We start from the raw sequence: 22,073 nt of genomic DNA, 5'->3' as shown, positions 1-22,073 counted from the left end.
TTTACACTGCTGAGTAAAGTGTGCTCAAGTCTGCAAGCTTGAGTCACTGATCACGTCGGAGCAGAGGTCGATTAATCTCCACAGCGGCAAGGCTGAAGGGAAGCACTCCAGCTGGGGGCCTTATGACCCCCAGATTCCGACACGAACATGGTGGGGGTCTGAGGTGTAGGAGCAGCGGGAGGGACACTCTAGGAGTTGTATGCCCATTTCCTTGAGAATAACTTCAGTAGTGAATGTGCACAGAGGGCAGCAGATCTAACCCAAATGCTTCATTCTGGTACCCATCACTGCAACCTTTCAACATCACCCTCAATGTTGGTGATAACATGCGATGCTCGATACGAGAAGCTGAGGACAATGTAAGCAAAGCAGTTTGGGAGCAAAGAAAGATCTGTCACTTTTATGGATTGCCACCTAGTGCTTTTACTGATTGATAAGTCTGATTACATTTGTGTACTGTCCAGCCAAGTATACAAACAGGCAATATACATTTGTATACTGCCCCATTTGCATAGCGCATACTGGGTGGTCTGCATAAGCCATAAAATACAAAATACCATTCGCAATAAAACAAACCAATTCACAATAAACCGAAGCAAAATAAATCTCAGCAGCTGCAAAAGGATGCATGCAACCGGAATCGGCATAAAACGCAGCGGCTAGAATAATTTAATCAGTTTACAAAACCAGCATAATCCCCAGCAGAGGAACCTTGGTGCAAAAAAAAAATATCCGAAGCACTAGGTGACTTGTGATTAAAAGGAAGAGCAAGATCTTCACCTGGTGCCTAAAAAGACTATAGCATGAGCACCAAGCAAGCCTCTCTGGGGAAGGTATTGCATAACCAGGGTGCCACTACTGAAAAGGCCCTTCTTTTTAGGAGCCACCTTCTATATTCAAATAGGCAGAGGAACCTGGAGGAGGACATCCAAAGGTCATTTCAAGGTCCAGGCAGGTATGTGGCTGGGGCCCATTCTGACTGATGGAGCAGAAGGCGTGGAGTCCAAAATGTAGGGGCACCCAGAGCCTATGACAGGCAAAGCCCACAAATTCTAGTTTCCCCCGCATCCTCCCTGCTGAATTCTGCAAGGGTAATGCTGAGACAGAAGAGGAGGACCAAACTGAGTAGCTGGAAAGCAAGCAGGTGGGGGCTGGCTGAGATTGGCGGGGCAGTGCTCCATTTGCCTCTGTAGACCAGCCTCCACCAAAGGAAATAGAACAGGCACAACTTTTTTTTTAAGGAACACAGGAAGCTGTCTGTATTGTCTACTCTAATTGACAACTGTGACTCTAAGGTAGAGAGCATGGGTAGGCAAACCAAGGCCCGGGGGCCGGATCCGACCCAATCGCCTTCTAAATCTGGCCCGTGGACGGTCCAGGAATCAGTGTGGTTTTTACATGAGTAGAATGTGTCCTTTTATTTAAAATGCATCTCTGGGTTATTTGTGGGGCCTGCCTGGTGTTTTTATATGAGTAGAACGTGTCCTTTTATTTAAAATGCATCTCTGGGTCATGGCTTCCCCCAAATAATCCTAGGAAGTGCCTTTTGTTAAGGGTGCTCACCTCACAGAGCTACAATTCCCAGCACATTCACAAACTACACTCCCCCGGATTCTCCATGGCTGTTGAAGTGGCAGAAGAGTGCTTTAAATATTTGGTGCGGTGTCTTTTCAGTGGTGGCTCCTTGGCAATGAAATACCCTCCCCAGTGAGGCTTGACTGAGATGTATTTTTGATGTCATTTAAGTAGCAGGTAAAAATACCTTTTTTTTATTTTCCCAGCAATTTTAATGTGTTCCAGCTATAATTTACTTTCTGTGCCCCTTTTTATATTGATTTCACTATATGTTTCACTACTGATTCTGTTTTATTGTATGTGTTCTTAATTGGCTTTTGCTCTCATCATAATTCACCCTGAGAACTTGGTGGTAATCTGTATGTGAATACTTAAAATAAAATGGGGATCTGACCCAAACACACAAGACAAGCTGGCTTACTTGTGTCACTTATTATCTGTAGATTCTGCTCAAATTTTCTTTATAGTCTGTTTTAGATAATTTTATAATCTATTTTTAATCTAGGTAATACATTTCTGGAGATTTTTTATATTATTATTAAAGAGCCCTTAATTATTATTTTTGGAGGGGAGATGTTAGAAAATTCTTACACTGCATTTCCCCCTTTCTCCCAATCTTACATCCTTGTGCAATTTCCAGAATTTTTCAGGACAGAAAGCTCAGTGCTGGAGGAAATGCAGCAGGCTCCTCCTTTGCATAATGAACCATTGTATATTTGGTTTTGCATCGTAAAGGTTGGGTGCATCCCATTCTTTGCATAATAAGAAGCTTGACCAGAGAAGCATGGCTACTGAAGTGTTGTCTGCATTGCAGAGTACCACTTTGGACACCAGGTGGCACTAGAGGAAAAGCTCAGAGATTCTCCCAATTCTCCTTCCAGGAACTAAAAGTGGCAATCGACTTTATTAGTGCATTGAGCTGAGCATTTAAGCACTACTGATAAAGGGGCTGTGCGCAGCATCCTTCAAAGCTGCTCCAGGCCAGTGTAAGCCCTCTCTTTCCCTCCATAGTTCTGATCCAGGCAGGAAGTCTCTTATTCTCACCTTATAGCCAACTTTTCTTCTACAGAGCTGAAGGCATGGGGTTTGCAAGTCATTTCCCAACCAGTTAAGGATCACAGCAAGACCTGCTTGACTTCAGCAAGATGGTTGCCTCATCATGTTGCCTTCAAACCACTGAGTTTAGGAAAAGCACTTTCTCACAGGCAGCCTCGATCCCACATCTGTAGCAGGGGGGATAACCGTACTACCCTACTGCCCGGTTCTGTCGTAAGAATTACAGAGATCATTTCTGCAAGATGCTTTGAAACTAGAGCTAAAAAACACACAACTCCTCTAGCATTGATCTCCTTTCTAGCAAAATGCCCCTTTGTAATGGGAGAATGTCTAATACATGGCAAAGATTGCGCATGCGTGTGTAAAGGTAAAGGGACCCCTGACCATTAGGTCGAGTCGCGGACGACTCTGGGGTTGCAGCACTCATCTCGCTTTATTGGCAGAGGGAGCCGGCGTACAGATTCTGGGTCATGTGGCCAGCATGACTAAGCCACTTCTGGCGAACCAGAGCAGTGCACGGAAACGCCGTTTACCTTCCCACCGGAGTGGTATCTCTTTATCTACTTGCACTTTGTGGTTTCAAACTGCTAGGTTTGCAGGAGCAGGGACCGAGCAACGGGAGCTCACCCCATCACAGGGATTTGAACCACTGACCTTCGACTGGCAAGCCCAAGGCTCTGTGGTTTAACCTACAGCGCCACCCACATGCGTGTGTACAGGCATGCAAAATGCTGTGAAAATCCGTGTCAGTGAGCGCCGTCCTCTGTCACTGTCAGGAGTAAAGGCAAATTGATTCCCCATCTCAACATTGTCCTTACATACCGTATTTTTTGCTCTATAACTCACTTTTTCCCTCCTAAAAAGTAAGGGGAAATGTGTGTGCGTCTTATGGAGCGAATGCAGGCTGCGCAGCTATCACAGAAGGCAGAACAGCAAGAGGGATTGCTGCTTTCACTGCACAGCGATCCCTGTTGCTGTTCTGGCTTTTGAAATTCAGAATATATTTTTTCTTGTTTTCCTGCTCCAAAAACTAGGTGTGTTTTGTGGTCTGGTGCGTCTTATAGAGCGAAAAATACAGTATATAACTTACCTACCGCCTGTTCCCTCCGAACTTGGCCATTAGGAGCGAAGTGTGCTTGGATCTGCACAGTCCCACCTTTTCACTCTTCTCTTTCTTGGGTCACACAGGAAAGTGATGGACAGAATCTGATTTGTGTTCGTTTGTTCATTAGATTCCACTTTTACTAGGTTTTTTTTTGTGGTGGTGGGTGGGAGAAGCTGCTGGGCAAAGAAGCACAATTCCTGAGCACTGGCAATCCTGGCTTTTGGAGATTTCTGCAAGCATTGCCCCCATACGTTCAAAGCCACGCTTTTGCTTTTTTTGTGTGTAAATAATTTTTATCTACTTTATTTATTTATTTTTAATAAATGTTTATTAGGATTTTACAACACATAAAAATCAAACAAATACATATCAACACAAAAAAACAAAAAATACACACTTAGTAAAAAACAAGAAAAAGAATCCACTTTTAAATTTCAAGGTTCTATAGCCCTCTTTCCTGACCTCCTCACATCTCCCTTTTTTGTGTTCCTCTTTATTCCGTCAAATTCAGCAAATTCTAACCCTCTTTCACATCTCATTTATAATTGTGTACTCCCACTTGTTATATGTCTAATTTCCCCTCTTTTTTAGATCCTTTTTTTTCATACCTCTTTTAACCATATCCCAAATGCCGTGTTACCTTTACATCCCACATCATTCTAACATTCAAACAATTTACTATATTTCTGTAGATAATCCTTGAACTTTTTCCAGTCCTCTTCCATCAACTCTTCTCCCAGGTCTCGAATTCTGCCGGTCATTTCTGCCATCTCCATATAGTCTATCACTTGCATCTGCCATTCTTCCACGGTGGGCAAATCTTGTGTCTTCCAATATTTAGCGAGAAGTATTCTTGCTGCTGTTGTTGCGTACATAAAAAATGTTCTGTCTTTCTTTGGCACCAATTGGCCGACTATGCCCAAAAGGAAGGCCTCTGGTTTCTTAGGAAAGGTAAATTTAAATACCTTCTTCAGTTCATTATAGATCATTTCCCAGTAAGCCTTAACCTTTGGGTACGTCCACCAAAGATGAAAGAATGTTCCCTCAGCTTCTTTACATTTCCAACACCTGTTATCAGGCAGGTGATACATTTTTGCAAGCTTAACTGGGGTCATGTACCACCTGTAAATCATTTTCGTAATATTCTCCTTAAAGGAGAATAATTTTTATCTACTTTAAACAAGGGGAGAGGGAAAGGACAAACCGCACAGGTGTTCAAAGCCAGGCTTTCACATTTTATTTCTTTATTTTATATGGATGCACAGTTTCCCAGAGCTTTTTAGGGAGGACTGTGTTTCCGGCGGGGCTGGAGGAGGCGGGCAGTGGCTGGAGTGTGGCTCCTCCGGCGAAGAAGATGAGGAGGCTGGAGGTGGCAGCTCCCGGCTCAGCTGGCCACTTCGTGCCGTGGTGGCCATGGCAGACAGAGGCTCTGGGTACAGCTGCATGGAGGAGGTGGGTGAGAGCGGTGAGCTGATGCCAGGAGGTGCCACATCCAGCTTCCACCTCTTCCCTGGCGCCCTCCAGAACTTGGCGCCCTGGCGCCACTAGCCTCTATGGGCAAGACTATGGGCTCACACATCCACCCCCACACCCCTAATTGGATTGGTTCCACACCAAGGTCCATTAGCATGGATGAGGCAATTTCTTCGCACCATCAACCAGAAAGTGGAATCAAAACAGGGTTTTCTGCCCAGTGCTCACTATAGTGCTATATTACTAGGCAATGCTATTCTTCCACGGCTGAGACTCTTCTGCTTACTCGCCACTTACAGAGTTGGTCCACATGGCGTTGTTATTTAAGTATAATGAGAAGGATTTGCAATGTATTTAAAATATAGTCTCCCGATCTTTGCTCCTTATGCACTGATCTTTCTGGGTCTCTTTAAAGCACTAGGCAGTTCACTTTCTTTATATAAATCCTGCAGACCCTCTTCTCCTTAATCTCTCCTTATTTGCTTAGTCCTTAGTTAAGGGGATTGAGGAAGTTGGAAATTTTGCCATTGTTCTTACCGTTTGGGGTTTTGAGGCTTGCTGATGAGGATTGCTCGCATCTAGATTCCCTCCGTCGCCTCGCCTCCTAGATGGGACGCGAACTTCAGAGAGTTCCTTTTTTTTAACGCTGCTGGACCTTGTCAGTTCTGGGTCACCCCCAGAGCCTTTTTGGGGGTCACATAGCCTCCGCGTTGCCCCCCAAAATTTCCTCTATCAGCTGCTGAACGCGGAGAACCCGCGAAGCACACCCACAACAGAAGGTGGAAAAAACCGGAAGCCTCCATTCCAGATTTAATTCAAAGTACAGCTTTTTTTTAAATCTTTAAAGCCTTGAATGGCTTGGGGCTAGGAATATGCACCTGCCCTAACATGGAGAGCTTCCTCTAGGTTTTGACATTCCCAGTCCTTTTTTTATAAAACACACACACACACACACACCAATCAATCAATCAATCAATCAATCTGTTTTTCAAGTTCTGGAATCAATGCTTATCTGCTTTTATTCTTTACTACGCTGGAAGTTTTTATTTTAGATTATCATATATGCCATTTCTATGTTGGAAGCTGTCTGCAGAGACCAATGTTATAGGGCAGCGTTTTATATACTGTATTTTTTGCTCTATAAGACTTTTTCCCTCCTAAAAAGTAAGGGGAAATGTGTGTGCGTCTTATGGAGTGAATGCAGGCTGTGCAGCTATCCCAGAAGCCAGAACAGCAAGAGGGATTGCTGCTTTCACTGCGCAGTGATCCCTCTTGCTGTTCTGGCTTCTGAGATTCAGAATATTTTTTTCTTGTTTTCCTCCAAAAAGTAGGTGCGTCCTGTGGTCTGGTACGTCTTATAGACTGAAAAATACGGTATATTATGGGGGGGGCACATCTTTAAAGTTGTTTAATGTTACAAATATTATACCTGAATTTTTCCTTTCAACTTGACAGCTCAGGGAAGATACCTAGCTTCAAAAATCATACAAAATCAACTCCTTTGCTATTTTGCCCTTGGAAAAAGGACTCTTTTTCCCTGCCACCTCACCAAGTGTGAAGACATATATACACACCTCCTACCCCAGGAAATGCCCAGAGGTGACAATTGCTGACTCAGAGTTAGCCAAGGGGAGCCAAATCTCATCACCAGACTTGCCTCAGGCTCCAGACATACTTTGGCTGTGTGGGTACTTAAGACATGTTTGCCTATGCTAATCTTATACTTGGGTGTTGCCCTGACATATCTGTCCATGCTAATCTTGTGTAACGCTCCCCTTTAGTGATGTAGCAATGATGTACTGGTGATGCTGTGCAAACTGTATTCTGGGATATGGTGGGAAAGTTTTAAAAGTCAATGTCACCCCATGCTCTGGGTTCACTCGCTGCTGTTTGAACCTGTTGCGTGACAATAAAGAATCTAAGTCTACTGACTGCTGTTTTGCTCCAAATTACTTGGCTGGAACTTCCTTATTTTACTGACCGCGTGGACCCGAGGGGGACTTGTACCCCGAAGAGCTGGGCTGTTGGATAGTCTCTCAACCCAGAATTTTCCTTAACAGTAGCAAAGACCCCTTGTTAGGCTGCAAATGAAGCAGCAGAGCCTCAGAGGGAAAGGTTAAATATGTTGAGGTTAAAGATGGGTTCTTTAGGGACGCAGGTGGTGCTGTGGGTTAAACCACAGAGCCTAGGACTTGTCGATCAGAAGGTCGCAGTTCAAATCCCCGTGACAGGGTGAGCTCCTGTTGCTCGGTCCCAGCTTCTGCCAACCTAGCAGTTCGAAAGCACGTCAAAGTGCAAGTAGATAAATAGGTACCGCTCTGACGGGAAGGTAAACGGCGTTTCCGTGCACTGCTCTGGTTCGCCAGAAGCGGCTTTGTCATGCTGGCCACATGACCCGGAATCTGTACGCCGGCTCCCTTGGCCAGTAAAGCGAGATGAGCGCCGCAACCCCAGAGTCGGCCACGACTGGACCTAATGGTCAGGGGTCCCTTTACCTTTACCTTAAAGATGGGTTCTCAAAAAGCTGAAGACCATGGGCCAAATAATATATAATATATAATATATAATATATAATATATAATATATAATATATAATATATAATATATAATATATAATATATAATATATAATATATAATATATAATATATAATATATAATATATAATATATAATATATAATATGGTGACCACAGATCTCAGCTACGATGGGAGAAACAGCCAATTTTGCTCACGCCTGCTGTGCTTCTGCTGTTGGTGGTTTCCTCCAATGCTCTGCTCTTCCTCTCTAGGACAGCTTCTCGATCGATGCAGCAACCAGATTCAAAAGCAGACACCGGAGGAGCTAAAGAAAAGGACAAGAGCCTGTTCTGAAAAGTAACCATTTATTAGAACCAATACAAGAAGTATGAAAGAGTGGGGATGAGGAACACAGGGCAGAGGAGAGAGGTTTGTTTGTAACGCGTCAAACTGTACGACAAATAGCTCCTTCGCTTAAAAATCAATTTTCACACTTTAAAAAACAGTGTAACATACATTAGTGGAGAATCAAAGAGCTTGGCTAAAACGTCACCACAAGGGAAGCTCACATATACACCCCCCCTGCAAAGTTAATCAACGTTTTATTGTGGACGGCAGCATATTACTGGGGTGAAAAGGGAAGAGTGGCCACATCGCCCCAGTAAGGCCTCCTTCCAGTGTTCACTGGAACTTTTAACACTGATCAAGTTGAACCTTGATATGCTTCACTTCCCTGCCCCACAGGAAACTCTCAAGGTCCTTTCACACAACTACTCTGCATGTGGCTGAGCTTGTGTTTTTCTGCTTGGATCCGACCAAAGTATTCATGTCGTCTGAACTGTTTGCTATAAATCGAATGCTACAACTTTACAGCCTCCAGTTTGTTGTGAACGGATTCAGGCAACATTATGCACCCAAATGATGCCTGCATCCAGGCAAGGTGAAAAAAAGTAAATGCAGTGAACCACCAGATTTCTTTTCCTTTGAGAGCTGACTTTGGATTTTGAAGTGATGACATAAGCTATCGTCTTGGATGTCTCTCTTGTGCAGCTAAAATTCACTTCTTTGTGACCCGTGGTCTTTGTTTCTGATAAACAAGAATTTCAGATCTGGCACAAGAAATTTAGGATCTAGCTCAAAATGGTTCAAATGCTTTTTTTAAAAGGCTTCAGAGAACAGGAATCCAAAACACAGCCTGCTGTTCTGCTGTAAGCTAAGCAGCAAGTTGCAAGCCTAAAGTTGTTGCAAAAGTTGCAGGTAAAATCTAATGCTCTTGTTCACAAAGAGAATGCCTCTCCAGTTTGGGGGACCCAAGAAAATTCAGATCGTACTGGGTGGATGCCTGGCTTCTCCCTTCCTTCTGCTGCCTTCTTCACTGTTCCCCACTGAGGGGATGAGGCAGTCTCATTACAGTGCATGTTGCCAAGGAAAGATTTAGATGCCACCCCAGGTAAAAATTAGACCATTAATCAAAAAATTAATGAGTTTAATTAAAACAAAATTAATTTTCTCTCTCTGAATTTTATTTCATTATTCTAGGCGACTGGGATAACAATTCACTTCTTGACAGCATGCTAAGAAGAAGATGCATCAGAAGACTGCACCTGCAAATTGAATGTCTCACCATGAACTTAACCCATGATGAATACAGAGAGGAAGTACTCAATTTAAAAGGGGGGGGGGGGATTTTAGAGTTCTTTAAAGCCCCAAACAGACATGCACACATGCACACCATTTACAAACCTCTAATAAAAGCCCGGATCTAAAATTCAAAACTCCCCCATCAACTCATCAGACATACATTTTCCCACAACTGCCAAATGTAAGACACCAAAAAAGCTAACATCAAAATGCTTTTGTTTTGCCACTGAAACATTGAGACCAGGAGCCAAAGAGGAGGTAGGATCATTTCAGAAGCCACTGAAACGCAGCATGAATGGCTTAGAGATCCTAAGATGTTTTCAATCAGCTGGCAAGTTCCATACACCTTGCAGGATGTTCAGCTGACTGGAGGGAACTGGGGCAGGGGAGGTCGGTCGCATGGCTGATATCCAAGAATCCAGCCATGCTTTTGGGATATATTTAAAAGAGCTTTCTCTTTTTTAAAAAAGAAGTGTCTTTCTGAACAGTGCTGCAGCATATCATCAGTTCACGTTGTGAAACTTGCTAAGGCCTACTTCCTTACATTTCTGCCTACTGAGAAGATTAAAAGGGATTTTCACTTTCTCTCTCTTAGGAGGTTAGGCAGCTGACCCATTTTGTGGGTATGTTTAGCTTGGCCAGGGAGCTTTAAGTACCACATACAATGTCCAACTGTGACGGGGGTTGTGTGCTGCCTCAGACTAAAAGTGCATTTTTTAAAAAAGTTGAGAGAGGAAAAACAGAATGACATTCGAGTTATTTTAACTTTTCTCCTCCCTGGAAAGCTGCATATGGGAGCAGATATTTAAAAACACACATGCAGACCAACAAATGCACCACTGAGGAATCGTAGCACAAATACTTGCAAGGAAGAGAAGTGCTAGTGTGTTTTGCTAGAAATGGTTTTAATACAGTGGTATTGGACAGTGGTATTATCAAATACCTACTAATTTCCCCAACAGATGTCTTTGCTTTTTTTTTTTTTTTAGCCTGACACACAAGTGCTTATAATCACCAGAAGTCCTCATTTTCAGCTCTAGATAGAAACATCTATTAGCAGCAGCTGGCAAAAAGGATACTGTTTATGCTGCAGTAGAGTGGAGGATAAAGAAAATATGTGCTTCTAGTGCTCTCAACGCTGTTCCCACGAGGTTTACAGGGGTAAGAGGGGGAGAAATCACTGTTTGATCTGGTGGAACTGTGGAGACTTTTACAGAGAGGATCTGAGAATTATCCTTATGAAAGGAAAGCTCTCTTATTTAGCCTGCACCCTACTGGCAGGATGTCCAGCTGTAAGAGGTCAGGGTACCTGCACCTTCGACAGTTGTGTGGAAGAGGGAATTTCAGCTGGTGTAATTTGTCAGATGATTCACTCTTCTACACAGCTATCATAAGGGACAGGAGCCCTGTTCTGTTTTGCACCTGGCCACTCCTACCTGAACTAAACACACCGACCTTGGCCGATACCAGGCAATGTTGCTGCTAGAGGCTTGGCCTGGGAAGCTAAAGAAGGCGGCCACAATATGGAAACTCTGAGTTTCAATACTGCAGGTTTTGGTCCACAGAACCAGTGGTGTAGCGTGGGGGGAGCTGAAGGGACCATCGACCTGCACACAGTTTTTTGGGGGGTGCCTCAGCTCCCGTTGCTCAGTCCCTGCTCCTGCCAACCTAGCAGTTCGAAAATGCAAGTAGATCAATAGGTACCACTCCAGCGGGAAGGTATACGGCGTTTCCTTGTGCTGATCTGGTTCGCCAGAAGCGGCTTAGTCATGCTGGCCACATGCCCCGGAAGCGGTTCGCTGACTCCCTCGGCCTATAGAGCGAGATGAGTGCTGCAACCCAGAGTCGGTCACGACTGGACCTAATGGTCAGGGGTCCCTTTACCTTTTACATGGCACCATGCCCCATTGTGAGCTGTTGCAACATGCGTGCGCCCTGGCCCTCCCTGCGAGCCCAGCGCTGCTCACAAAAGCAGCACGGGGCTCGAAGGGAGGGCCAGGGCGCACGTCTACCCCGCAAGCCCCACCTCGCTTTTGCAAGTCTCACAAAGCGATGCTGGGCTTGTGGGGTGTCATGAGCGCGCCCCACTTTATAGCAGTGGGCAGGGCTTGCTCCGGTGGTGCGCCCCACCCATGGCTCCACCCCCACGGTGTGCCCTGCGCATGCCCCAGGCACAAGCGGGGAATGCTTTGCCGCTGTGCAGAACTGCAGCACAGGAAAGATGTTCCAAATGGCAGACTGCGGTTTGTTCAAAGCTTCTGCTCTGTGGTGGGCTTAGATGTGGTCCCTTGCTGTGGACTCCAGATACCTCTTTACTTCTTTGTCCACTTCCCCAAACTCCAGACCACAGGGAGATAACTAGTGGCAAAGAAGAAGGTCCAACAGCCTATTGGAAGGACCAGGGAAAAGAGTCAGTACACAAGGCAGCCTGACCTCTAGGAGAGCATAAGGCTGTGCTGCTTCTGAACTGAAATGGGACTTCAGAGGCTGAGAGCTGTTTGCTGGCTGATTAAGGGCATCTAGCTTTCAATATTGCCTTCCCAGATGCAATTCTTCCTGTCTCCTACTCCTCAGTCCCCCCTCCCATCTTTTTCCTTTTTTTTTTTGTTAAGTAGAAGGCAGAAGCTATAATGAGTCACAGCCCCCACCCAAGATGGTGAGCCTCATACCTGTAATTGCTTTCAGGTGCATAAATAAAATTTGGGTCATTCAGCAGCTTTATTTTTCCTGCTGTTTTAATTCAAACAGATGGCTAACAACAAAAGCAATAATAACGAAAATAAGATGATGGCTATTTTAAACCATTTGTTCTTTCCATCTTTACAGAATACAATGCAAAAAAAAATTATCCAACTGGCCCTTTCCAACAGTTGTAACTAGGGAATGGGGATTGGGGGGGGAGAGAGAGAAGACAGCTTTCTTTGAAGAAGTGTAGGGAAACAAACAGGAACTTTCCCCCCCTTTAAAGTAACTATATTCAAAGATCAGAGCCTTCTCAAAGAACTCTCCAAGTGATTATTTGTTCACGGTGCAAAAGTGGCGCAGATCAAATTAAAGTGGAGCGTGAAACCCATCTAGCCTCACAAATCCTGCTTAGCAGCTGCTATATTCTGCCTGTTCAACATGCATGTGTTTTGGGGACTGAGTGAAAAGATACCAAAACACAGAAATGCTGGTGGAGTCAGAAGAGATGGGAGATGGGCAAGTCTCTGGTGGCACTGGAGTTACAAGCAATAGCACCAAGTCAGCTCCTGCCACCACACCGTATCCAAACCATCCACAAGAGGCGATTCTTGACAGTGTGACAGGGCTCAGAATACAGAGGCACAAAATGGAATGATGCGGAACTGCTTTGACTGTCTGCTGTAGGAAAAGACAAAGCTGAAAACCTCACAATGCCAAACGGAACGAAGAACTGCCACCAGGCTTGGGACTTGCATTGGTGCAAACACTCTGTCTCACCCTTCTCCCCTATAAAAAGCAAGACAAAAGTGGTTGGGAGAAGAGGTGTGCATGTGGGGCAGGCAGGGAGCAAAAGAGTCGACTCCTAGACCCTGAAAGGAAATTAGCAGGAAATGCAAGGACTAGTGGCATTTCACTTCCACGGCAGAAGCCTAGCCTACGTCAAACTGATTCTTTTGCACGCTCCCATCAAGTCTCTTACAAAGCTCTACGATGCTTATCTGTCCTTAGGTATCCAAAACCGCAGCTGGTGAGAAGCCAGCAGCAATCAATGCTAATACTGTCAAGCTTTCCCTTTTATTGCCGGGAGTTACACCAAAATCTGTCTGCAAAGAGGGAAGATGAAGCTATTAGTGAGTGTCAAAACTCTAAAGGGCCCTAAAGTCCTATCTATATACTACACAATACAGACATTCCATGTGAAAAAACATGCACGGGCATTGTCATGAGAGAAGGGCACGAAGGAGGGGAAGACTGCTACCTGGCTTTCTGTGACTTGGTCCTCCAGCTGCTCACCATATGGAACAAGATGGGGAAATCAACTGCCGAAAGGACTTCTAAGGGTTAAACAATCCCAACACCCTCAGCGTGGAATAATTACTTAGCCGCCACATTGCTGGTGCAGAGAAATGGGATACTTTTCAGGGGGCAGCCAAGGAGAGACAAAAAAAAAAAAAAAAGCCTGTCCAGAAAACTCTTGCATCTAGATCCGTGTGCTACGTATAACCAGGTGCTTGAAAGGAAAGCATGCTCCTCTAAGTGGCCAATTTTCTTTTTTAAAAAAACAAACAAACATACATGGGGTAAATGGTGGAAATAAAAGAGTCTGCCCACATCTCACAGCAGAGGTTATTATGTCAGAGATGCCTGCTGCATATGAAGAGAGCTAGAGAGCCCAGAAAATAATCCAATTTTGGAACCACGATTTCCAGCTGTCTTTGGAACAGCCACAACAAAGAAGGCTCTCCAGAATGGCACAAAATTTGGCTGGGCTGCTAGGCCTACCCATGTACTGCAAGATAAGAAAAACAGAAGGAAAGAGGTGGTAGGATACTAGATTTTGATTGCATGAAAGGACTGGTTGAAAAAGGAGGAAATTGTCCTTGCTAGCTAATTAGTTTGTAATGGTTGTCTTCCCAAATTACCTGCTCCTGCCCTGCAGCTAGAAAACCGAGTGTTGGCTGAGTGGAGCTGGTGCAAGTGACACTGGCATTGGGAGCCAGGATGAAAACTGCTACCCAGCATCCTGGAACCCAATTCCAGCAAAACGCCAGCAATTCCTAAAACAACTAAAATGGCCCCATGATGTCCTGGCTTGAGAATTATTTGGGTAATCTCAGAATCCAAAGAGTGTTCTGAGTCAGATAGGTCTTCCCGGTACCCCCTGTCAGTTATAGAGTCTTCTTTTAGGCCAATGGGAAACAATAACCCTTCACTCTCAAAATGATGCGAAAGTGAGGAACCCGAGGTGGAGGGTGGGGGGGGTGGGGAGAGAAATGGCCTGGAGACTCAGAGGGATTTCAAAGTGAAAACAGATTTTTTGGGGATTGTGAGATAAGGGGAACAAGGAACACACATACACACACACACACCATGTCAATCTTTTGGAGTGAAACCAAACGTGACTCACACCATTAATGTTATGGCTAACCCAACCAATATCAACATTTCTCCTGTGGAGCACAGTAATAAGCACATTTTCATGGATGCATTTGGGTGGAGGGGAAAGGAGGGTGGATATGTACAACTATGGACGGACAGAGGACCCTGGCCACTTTAGCTTTTCACTGCTTCCCGCTCTTTGCTTTCAGCGTCTTCTGGGTACGCGTGCCAGGTCAGTCTCTCTTCATAAAACGCTATCACAATTTGAGGACACTTGACGTTGGCTTCTTTCGCTAGAACCAGGTCAGCCTCATCCGTGTCTTTCCTGAAGAGGTAAGCGAGGACAACAAGAGAAGGACTCGTCACTAGTTGATCAAGCAGTCACATACCCCCAATTGATTGGTACATGAAAAAAGGGGACCTGGGCTCAAGTAACCTGCCTGAAGGAAGCAGCACCAGAGTAGGAGAAAACATATACCGTATTTTTTGCTCTATAAGACTCACTTTTTCCCTCCTAAAAAGTAAGGGGAAATGTGTGTGCATCTTAGGGAGCGAATGCAGGCTGCGCCGCTATCCCAGAAGCCAGAACAGCAAGAGGGATTGCTGCTTTCACTGCACAGTGATCCCTCGTGCTGTTCTGGCTTCTGAGATTCAGAATATTTTTTTCTTGTTTTCCTCCTCCAAAAACTAGGTGCGTCTTGTGGTCTGGTGCGTCTTATAGAGCTAAAAATACAGTATTTAAGCTAAATAAAAAAATTCCTTCCAGTAGCACCTTAGAGACCAACTAAGTTTGTTATTGGTGTGAGCTTTCGTGTGCATGCACACTTCTTCAGATACATTGAAGCTGTCAATTAAATGGGAGAAGGAGGAAGGCAGCTACTGCAACCCCAGTGGGGTGTGGGTGTGTGTGTGTGTGTGTGTGTGTGTGCGCGCTGCATACATTAATTGTCAACTAAGGGACTTTTTTTTCAGTGAAGAAGCAATTTATAAATAAAATATACATATGCAATACTTATTACAGGCTGCAAGTGTCGACAGGCATAATCAATAAATGAATCAACTAAATCTTTAGTTGATTAATGGGAGCAATTTTAAATCAATGAGACTGAATTAAAGCCATTCTTGTTTTACATTTCAAGGTGTTTTGGTTGTGGTATCTTTTACAAAAAGGAAGAAAAGTTTGGTGGGGAGGGGAAGAAAAAGAAAAAGATTGAAAGGTGGCCTTTCCTATTAATTAGGTTGTTGTTTTTGTTTTTATTATGTATTTTGTGTTTTTATATCTTGATTTTAGTCTGTGAACCATCCTGAGACCGGTATAGGGCAGTGTATAAATTCTAATAATAATAATAATAATAATAATAATAATAATAATAATAATAATATCTTTTGTTCATAAATGGTTAATTTAACTTACATTTCTTCCAATATCACAATGAATTGATTGAAGCACAGGTGGTTTATCAGCTTAAAAAAAAGACTGACAACTCTCATTATATGCTACTTAATGTCCTGGTCAGCAACTGGCTTTCTGGAGGACTCTTTGAGGAGGGAGCAAGGGATGCCTGCCAACAGTGGCGTAGCGTGGGGGGTGCAGGGGGGGCCGGCCGCACCGGGCGCAACATCTGGGGGGGCGCGCTCGCACTCGCAGCTCTCTGCCCCTACCTGGCTCACTCACTCTCTCTCACTGCAGTGCTGGCTGTGCGAATCCGATCCGAGCCGCCGGGTCACCGCCCACTGTGGAGGGGGTGGGTGCCAGGCGTGCGGTGCGGAGAGAGAGCGAGGGACTATCTGGGGGAGGGACAGTGCAGCGGCCGCCCAGCGCAGCGCTGAGCGCGGGAGAGAACCACACCAGACCAGCCCAGGCAGCAGCAAGAAGAAGCTGGCAGCGGCGGCAGGTTAGGGGTTAGGGGGCGCAAATTACTTGCCTTGCCCCGGGTTACGGGGCGCAAATTACTTGCCTTGCCCCGGGTTAGGGGGCGCAAATTACTTACCTTGCCCCGGGTGCTGACAACCCACGCTACGCCGCTGCCTGCCAACCATTTATTTTGCCACAATTGCCTTTTATCCTCTAGGCTGGTAACTGGAGGGCCAGGTTGGCATCTCCCAGGGTACCCAATCTGATACAAGTGCCTCCAGTTGCTGAACCCAATCCTAGTGCAGTAACACGGATGTTCTAACCAGTGTTTGAATGCATACTCAAACAGAAATCTCTGCATTTCTCCCTTTTTCCTGCTCCAATTGATGAGGGGCACAAAGACAATTTTCTCTGCTGTACCCCTTCTCCAAGAGTTGACTTTAAGATTAAGGCTGGGATGCCAAAAGGAAGTGACGCTGTGTACTTCTTTTCCCATCAAAAGGATGAGAAGAGGGGAGAGGAAGCACAGAGTGATGTCTCGCCCTCAATCTTTCTAGGAATTGTACAGTTATGGGTGGGAGTGCAACATTCAATCAATTAATTGGTTAGATCAATCAATTAAAAATACTCCAACTGGTTAAAAATGTGCATCTGTGCATTACATACCGCACAACCAAGCACACACTGCAGGAAATACTATTGACAAAAATTGAATGATTCTTTCAAGCCTGATTGCAGCAGAGGAAAGGATTATCTGGGCACATGTTTGCCCAGGAATGCCATGTTGGAAACCCCTGATTTAAATCAAAGGACGTATGGTTTTCTTTTTTGTTTTACCCCTGTGCAAATGTAATTGATTAATAATGAATCCCTGATTTTATTTTTTACACCACCCAGAAAACTATTCCTGTTGAGCAACTGATAAATGGTTGACTAAGGTAAATGGCAGCCCGAGTTTGAAATGTTCCCACCTAACATAATAGGGGCTAAATGCAGTACAAAAGGGTGCCCAGTTTTCCTGGATCTCTAGAAGCATAGAATTTGGCTCCTGTACTTGTCCACACAATCGTTTGATGGCACAGCATATTGAAAACTGCTACTATAAGCAAACTTTTTAGTTATTTTTTTCAGCTTAACTTTGTTTCAATTTATTTACGCTTAAAATGTTGTGCTTCAAAAGGTCAACTCCCATGATTTTTCTTTCTTTCTTTACTCTATTGGCAGGACTGGAGGCTTGCACTGTATGTTAGAGATTCCTATTTTAAAATGCATTTCCTATTTTAATATCTCAAGGGAACTGCATGCAACCGATGAAGAAATCATATAGTAGAATGTACAACTACACGAGATGAAATGTAAGCATGCTTTGTAATCTAGCATCTTTTTTTTTTTAGAAAATAGGGATAAGCAAAGGCAAAACAGAGGTAAGGCAAGGGTATACAAAGAGGACAATTTAGCTTGACCAGCATACTACAATAACAAGAACAGAAATGGGCAATATAGCCTGGATGTCCATCCACTCTCATTTTCTATGCCTTGCTTTGAGTTTAAAAGCTTCTGGTGATACCTGAGCTTTCTGCAAAGGCATTACAAAGTTGCTAGACATTGCGTATCTCATGACATTTACTGGTAAAGGCTACCTAGCACAGATTAGGGCTACAAACTTTTTAATTAATTAACTGGTGCAATCAACTCAAGACTTCATTACCAGTTAACCTCCACCCCCAGCACATACACAATGGTATTAGTGAGAGGCTATAGCAAGTAAACAGTCTGGGACTGTTAAAGGTAAATTTGATAAAGGTAAATTTGCAGACTGCTTTTCCTTGTGTCTGTGCCCAACATTAACAGTTACGCGCCTGGGAGGCAAAGGTTTTCACAACAGTCGTCAGAAACTGAAGCTGGTAATCCTGACTTTTACTTGCTTTTTAATATTAAGCTGATGAAAAATAAAATATTGACAAATTGCCTTTCCTTAAACAATACATTATTTATTAATTTATAAGCTACTTCTCTTCGCTTCAAGATCCCCAAAACAAAACAATCATTTAAGTTTTACATTTTGTCAATCTAGATAAATTTACTGCTCTATTATGCATATTATTGGTGAGCATTTTAGGTTCTTTTTACTCGTTTTTTAATATTTGTTTTCAAAAGTCACTTTGAGTTTACCTTTCTGAGAAAAGCAATAAATACAATAAGTAATTATAGCAAAATATTTATGAGTAGATATAAGGTGCACTGTAAGTCCCAACTGAGTGCAATTCAGTAAATGCAATTCCCAAGTAAATGGGTACAGGATTGCAACCTTAATTCAATAGAATTCGTTTAAATGCCAGATAGCAAACACGTTTCATTAATGACCACTGAATGATGTCAGTTGCAAAGGTAAGATTTAAAAGTGATCATACGCAGAGTACAGATTAATTAAAATTAGTGTAGTTAAACTTCACAATCTGTTTCTGCAGTATTTCGCAATAGAAATTATTCCCACTGCCTAAAAAGAGATTAGTTCTTTTGAAGTAATTAATTTACCCAATGACAGCAAATGTGATCCAGGGGATAATTTGGTTGTGTACCTATAAGCCCAGAGCTCAAACCAAAGCCTTGGACAAGCCACATTCCCTTAACCTCAGCTTCCATTTATAAAACAGCAATCACAGCAAAACAGTTCACAGGGTTCAATGGTGCTGAGCACTGTAAATAACCTTTGCACATTTAAAACAGTCTACAAAATATCATCGTGTTAATCTGCAAAGCATTTGTCTCATTGAACAGATTCCTTGCTCTACAGAATTCAAGTGAGCTGGAAATTTCAAGATTGGATATTCATCAGCTGTTAATCATTGCCTTCCTTGGATGCATCACCTGGGACCAAGCTACCACTGGACCTGGGCCTCATATAAATGACTTTTTTAAAAAATAACAGGGATTGTTCCACACAGGTGATGTTCTCCAGTTTGGGACTGTAGCCCTTACAGGGTATGGGGGTGTATTTCCGCAACCAAGAGGTGCCAGAAAATACCCCTGGGTACCCAGGGCGTTTGGTCGTGTAGCAGAATGAACCAGGGAGAGGTGAACCTACCAATTCTTCTCCCCGCGTTCCTTGTCTCTGTGTTCCCTCCAGCCCCCTCCTCCAAGGCGCTGTGTGCAGCTGGCTCCCCTCCCCCACCCTGTCTCAAGAGGAGCAGGCACCATCCATCTCAACCCCGCCAGCTTCAGAGACAGCAAAGCCCAGGACAAGGGCTTATTATCTCTGCTGCATTGCTACAAGGGAGGAGGACCCAGGATCAAAATCTTGCGGGGCTGGGGCTGGGGGTGGCGGAGGGGAGTTGAGGAGCAAGAGGCAGCTCCCTTGAACACAGCTGTGCTACAACCTCTGCCAGGCAGATAAGCCAGACTCTCCCAGCTCTTTGTTTCGGGCTGCTGGTGGGGGAGGGGCTGCTGCATATGCAGCACGGCCATCTCTCTCTCTCTCTCTCTCTCTGCCCAGAGAGGCTTCCAGCTGAGATAAGCCCAGGAGCAAAAACAAGAGGCAAGTCAAAACCTTCCCAGAAGGATTTCCTGTGCTCTCTAGTATTTCTTCTTCTTTTTGGGGGAGGGGAGGGGGGCAGAGATGTGGAAGGGAAGGGGCTTGTGTATCTTGCAAAGCGTGATATACAAGCTCCAGGTGTAGAGCATTTTGCAGAGCAGAGGGAAAACAAAGCCTTAGCAGAGAAGTGTCCTTGGGCCATTTCGCCACAGCACCTCACCCTAGACTATTCTGGTAATTTATTGGCTGCTTTAAGAAGGGCCGCCGAGAGTAGGAAAACCAGACAACAGGGTCAATATTAAAAAAAAGAAGAAAGAAGCACACTCACCATTTCATTAGGAACATTAAATCGCCGCAAGAGTCTGTGGCTCCAATGATCTTTTCCGGCTCCAATCCTCTTTCAAAGCCCCTGGCAATATCGGTGCTCTGGTGGAAAGAAAGACAGAGAAAGAGAAAGACAGTTACAAAAACAAATTCTTTCCTCCTCCCATTCTTTGGCCATTTGTTAATCTCCCTCAACCATGAGGCAGAGGGGCTTCAAAGGGCACCGAGAATCAGGTGATAAACAGATGTGGTACATGGCTTGATGGTAATTAGCAGATGAGGGAAGAGGCCTTAACATCTTTTCTTCTTCTCCCTTTTCTTTGACATATCTTCTTTATGAAATGTTTGGGGGAGAGGGGGAAAGGGGAAAGAAACCTAAAAGGAGGGGGGGGAGGGAGAGAGAGGTAGAGAGAGAAGAGAAATAAAGAGTCGCCATTAAAATGGGCTAGCAAAGCGATGGATAGATCTAGGGAATTAAGTCATCTTGCCTTTGCAGCTGCTGCAGCAGCAGTAGCAGCAGCCATTCGTGATTTCCAAGGCTCCCCATCCCTGCTACGCCTCCCCCGCTCCAGAGCGCACCACCTCTACGGGCTCTCACACGGTCCTCGAGGTCTTTGTGCCGGTGCCGTCAATGGGTGTGTCCCATTCATGCAGTTGGGGCGCTTTTTTGGTTTGTTTTTTTGTTTGCAAGGAGAGAGCTTAAACCGCCGGGGCCCCAGACAAGGGTCGGTCAGCTCCCTCTGCACATACCATCTGAAGGCTGGTAACAGCGTTCAGTTGCTGCAAGCCTGGAGCGAGCGTGTTCTCCCTGCTTTGCAGCAGCAGCAGCAGCACCGCCACACGCTATTCTGAGGGAGATCCACACATTTGTTGCCCACACATACTGTCTGGTAGATGCGGCTAGGCAGAGCAAGCAGTTAACAAAGAGGCAGGCGGCTTGAGTTTTTCGAGGAAAAAAAAGCAATTGCCAAATGAAGAGGAAGAAAAGGAAATATATATTATTTTAATCTATCTCTGTGTGTGTGCGTGTATACAGACTGAATACAGACGGCAACTCTAGGGGACCTTGGGGGAACTAATGAATCCACAAATCATGTAATAATATAATACAACACTTCATTTCTCAGCTTCTTCATATTGCGTAAGAAATCCAGACCAAACTCCTGGTTTAGGACAGTTTGGACTAACAATCACCTCTGGCTTTAGTTAAGAACACTTTAAATTGAACTCATAACAGGGCCAGAACAAGATCATGTCTGTGTGGAAAATTGTAGCATATGAGGGGCCCCCCTATTTCCCCCCCCCCAAAAAAATTGGAGTGGGGGCTTAATCAAAACTGGCCACTAAGATTACTGAGCCCTTACAACAAATATCTAACTCAACAGGTATGTATATGGGCATTTTTAAAAAAAAAACTTCTTACTCCCCAAAGTGCTGATGGCCATGATAGATCTACGTATAGCTGTTACAACTCCCAACAGCCTGGTAGAAAAGGATAACTGCTTTAAAGAAAAGATTTGTTGGGTAAAGAGAATCTCTTGTGTGAACAGTAATTGGATAGTGCGCTAGCCAAAACAAACAAGCAAAAGTGTTCTCCTTTTGAACTATTGAGTCTCCAGTAGCTATTGTTATTTGCTGTGATTTCTAAAACAGTCACAGTGTTAGCAAGACCCTAGCAGATGGCTCAATATAAGGGCCAAAGCTACACATGGCTTTAAAAAGAGGGGAATGTTTTTTTGTCTGTTTGTGTGTGTGTGTGTGTGAGAGAGAGAGAGAGTGAGAGAGAGAGTGAGAGAGAGAGAGAGAGAGAGAGAGAGAGAGAGAGAGAGATTTCGATCCAAAGGACATGTGCATTCTCCCCATGCCCCTTTTGTGCTTTAAAATCACATGCCCCACCCACCTTACATATGACTGGAGGAGACCCATGGAGG

The 22,073-nt window shown here is 44.4% G+C and overlaps 1 protein-coding gene and 1 long non-coding RNA gene across 4 annotated transcripts in view; both read right to left on the bottom strand.

The window, feature by feature from the left end:
- Positions 1-8,074: 8,074 nt before the first annotated feature.
- CBX5 (chromobox 5) overlaps positions 8,075-22,073 on the bottom strand; it is a 54,222-nt gene continuing 40,223 nt past the window's right edge. For all 3 annotated transcript variants that reach the window (XM_083599533.1, XM_083599531.1, XM_083599532.1), the window contains 2 exons: positions 20,147-20,244; positions 8,075-14,756 (listed from right to left, as the gene is read on the bottom strand). In XM_083599533.1, coding sequence (XP_083455659.1) covers positions 14,606-14,756; positions 20,147-20,244 — 249 coding nt within the window. In that variant the 3' untranslated portion in view covers positions 8,075-14,605. The remainder of the gene's footprint in view (positions 14,757-20,146; positions 20,245-22,073) is intronic.
- LOC310756005 overlaps positions 8,075-22,073 on the bottom strand; it is a 40,723-nt gene continuing 26,724 nt past the window's right edge. The window contains exon 2 of the long non-coding RNA XR_014544632.1: positions 8,075-11,035. This is a non-coding gene — a long non-coding RNA (uncharacterized lncRNA). The remainder of the gene's footprint in view (positions 11,036-22,073) is intronic.

Source organism: Podarcis filfolensis (genome assembly GCF_964270895.1).
Source record: "Podarcis filfolensis genome assembly, chromosome: 2".
NCBI classification, from domain to species: domain Eukaryota; kingdom Metazoa; phylum Chordata; class Lepidosauria; order Squamata; family Lacertidae; genus Podarcis; species Podarcis filfolensis.
Note: the sequence above shows the minus strand (reverse complement) of the source record. Positions and strands in the feature narration are given on the sequence as shown.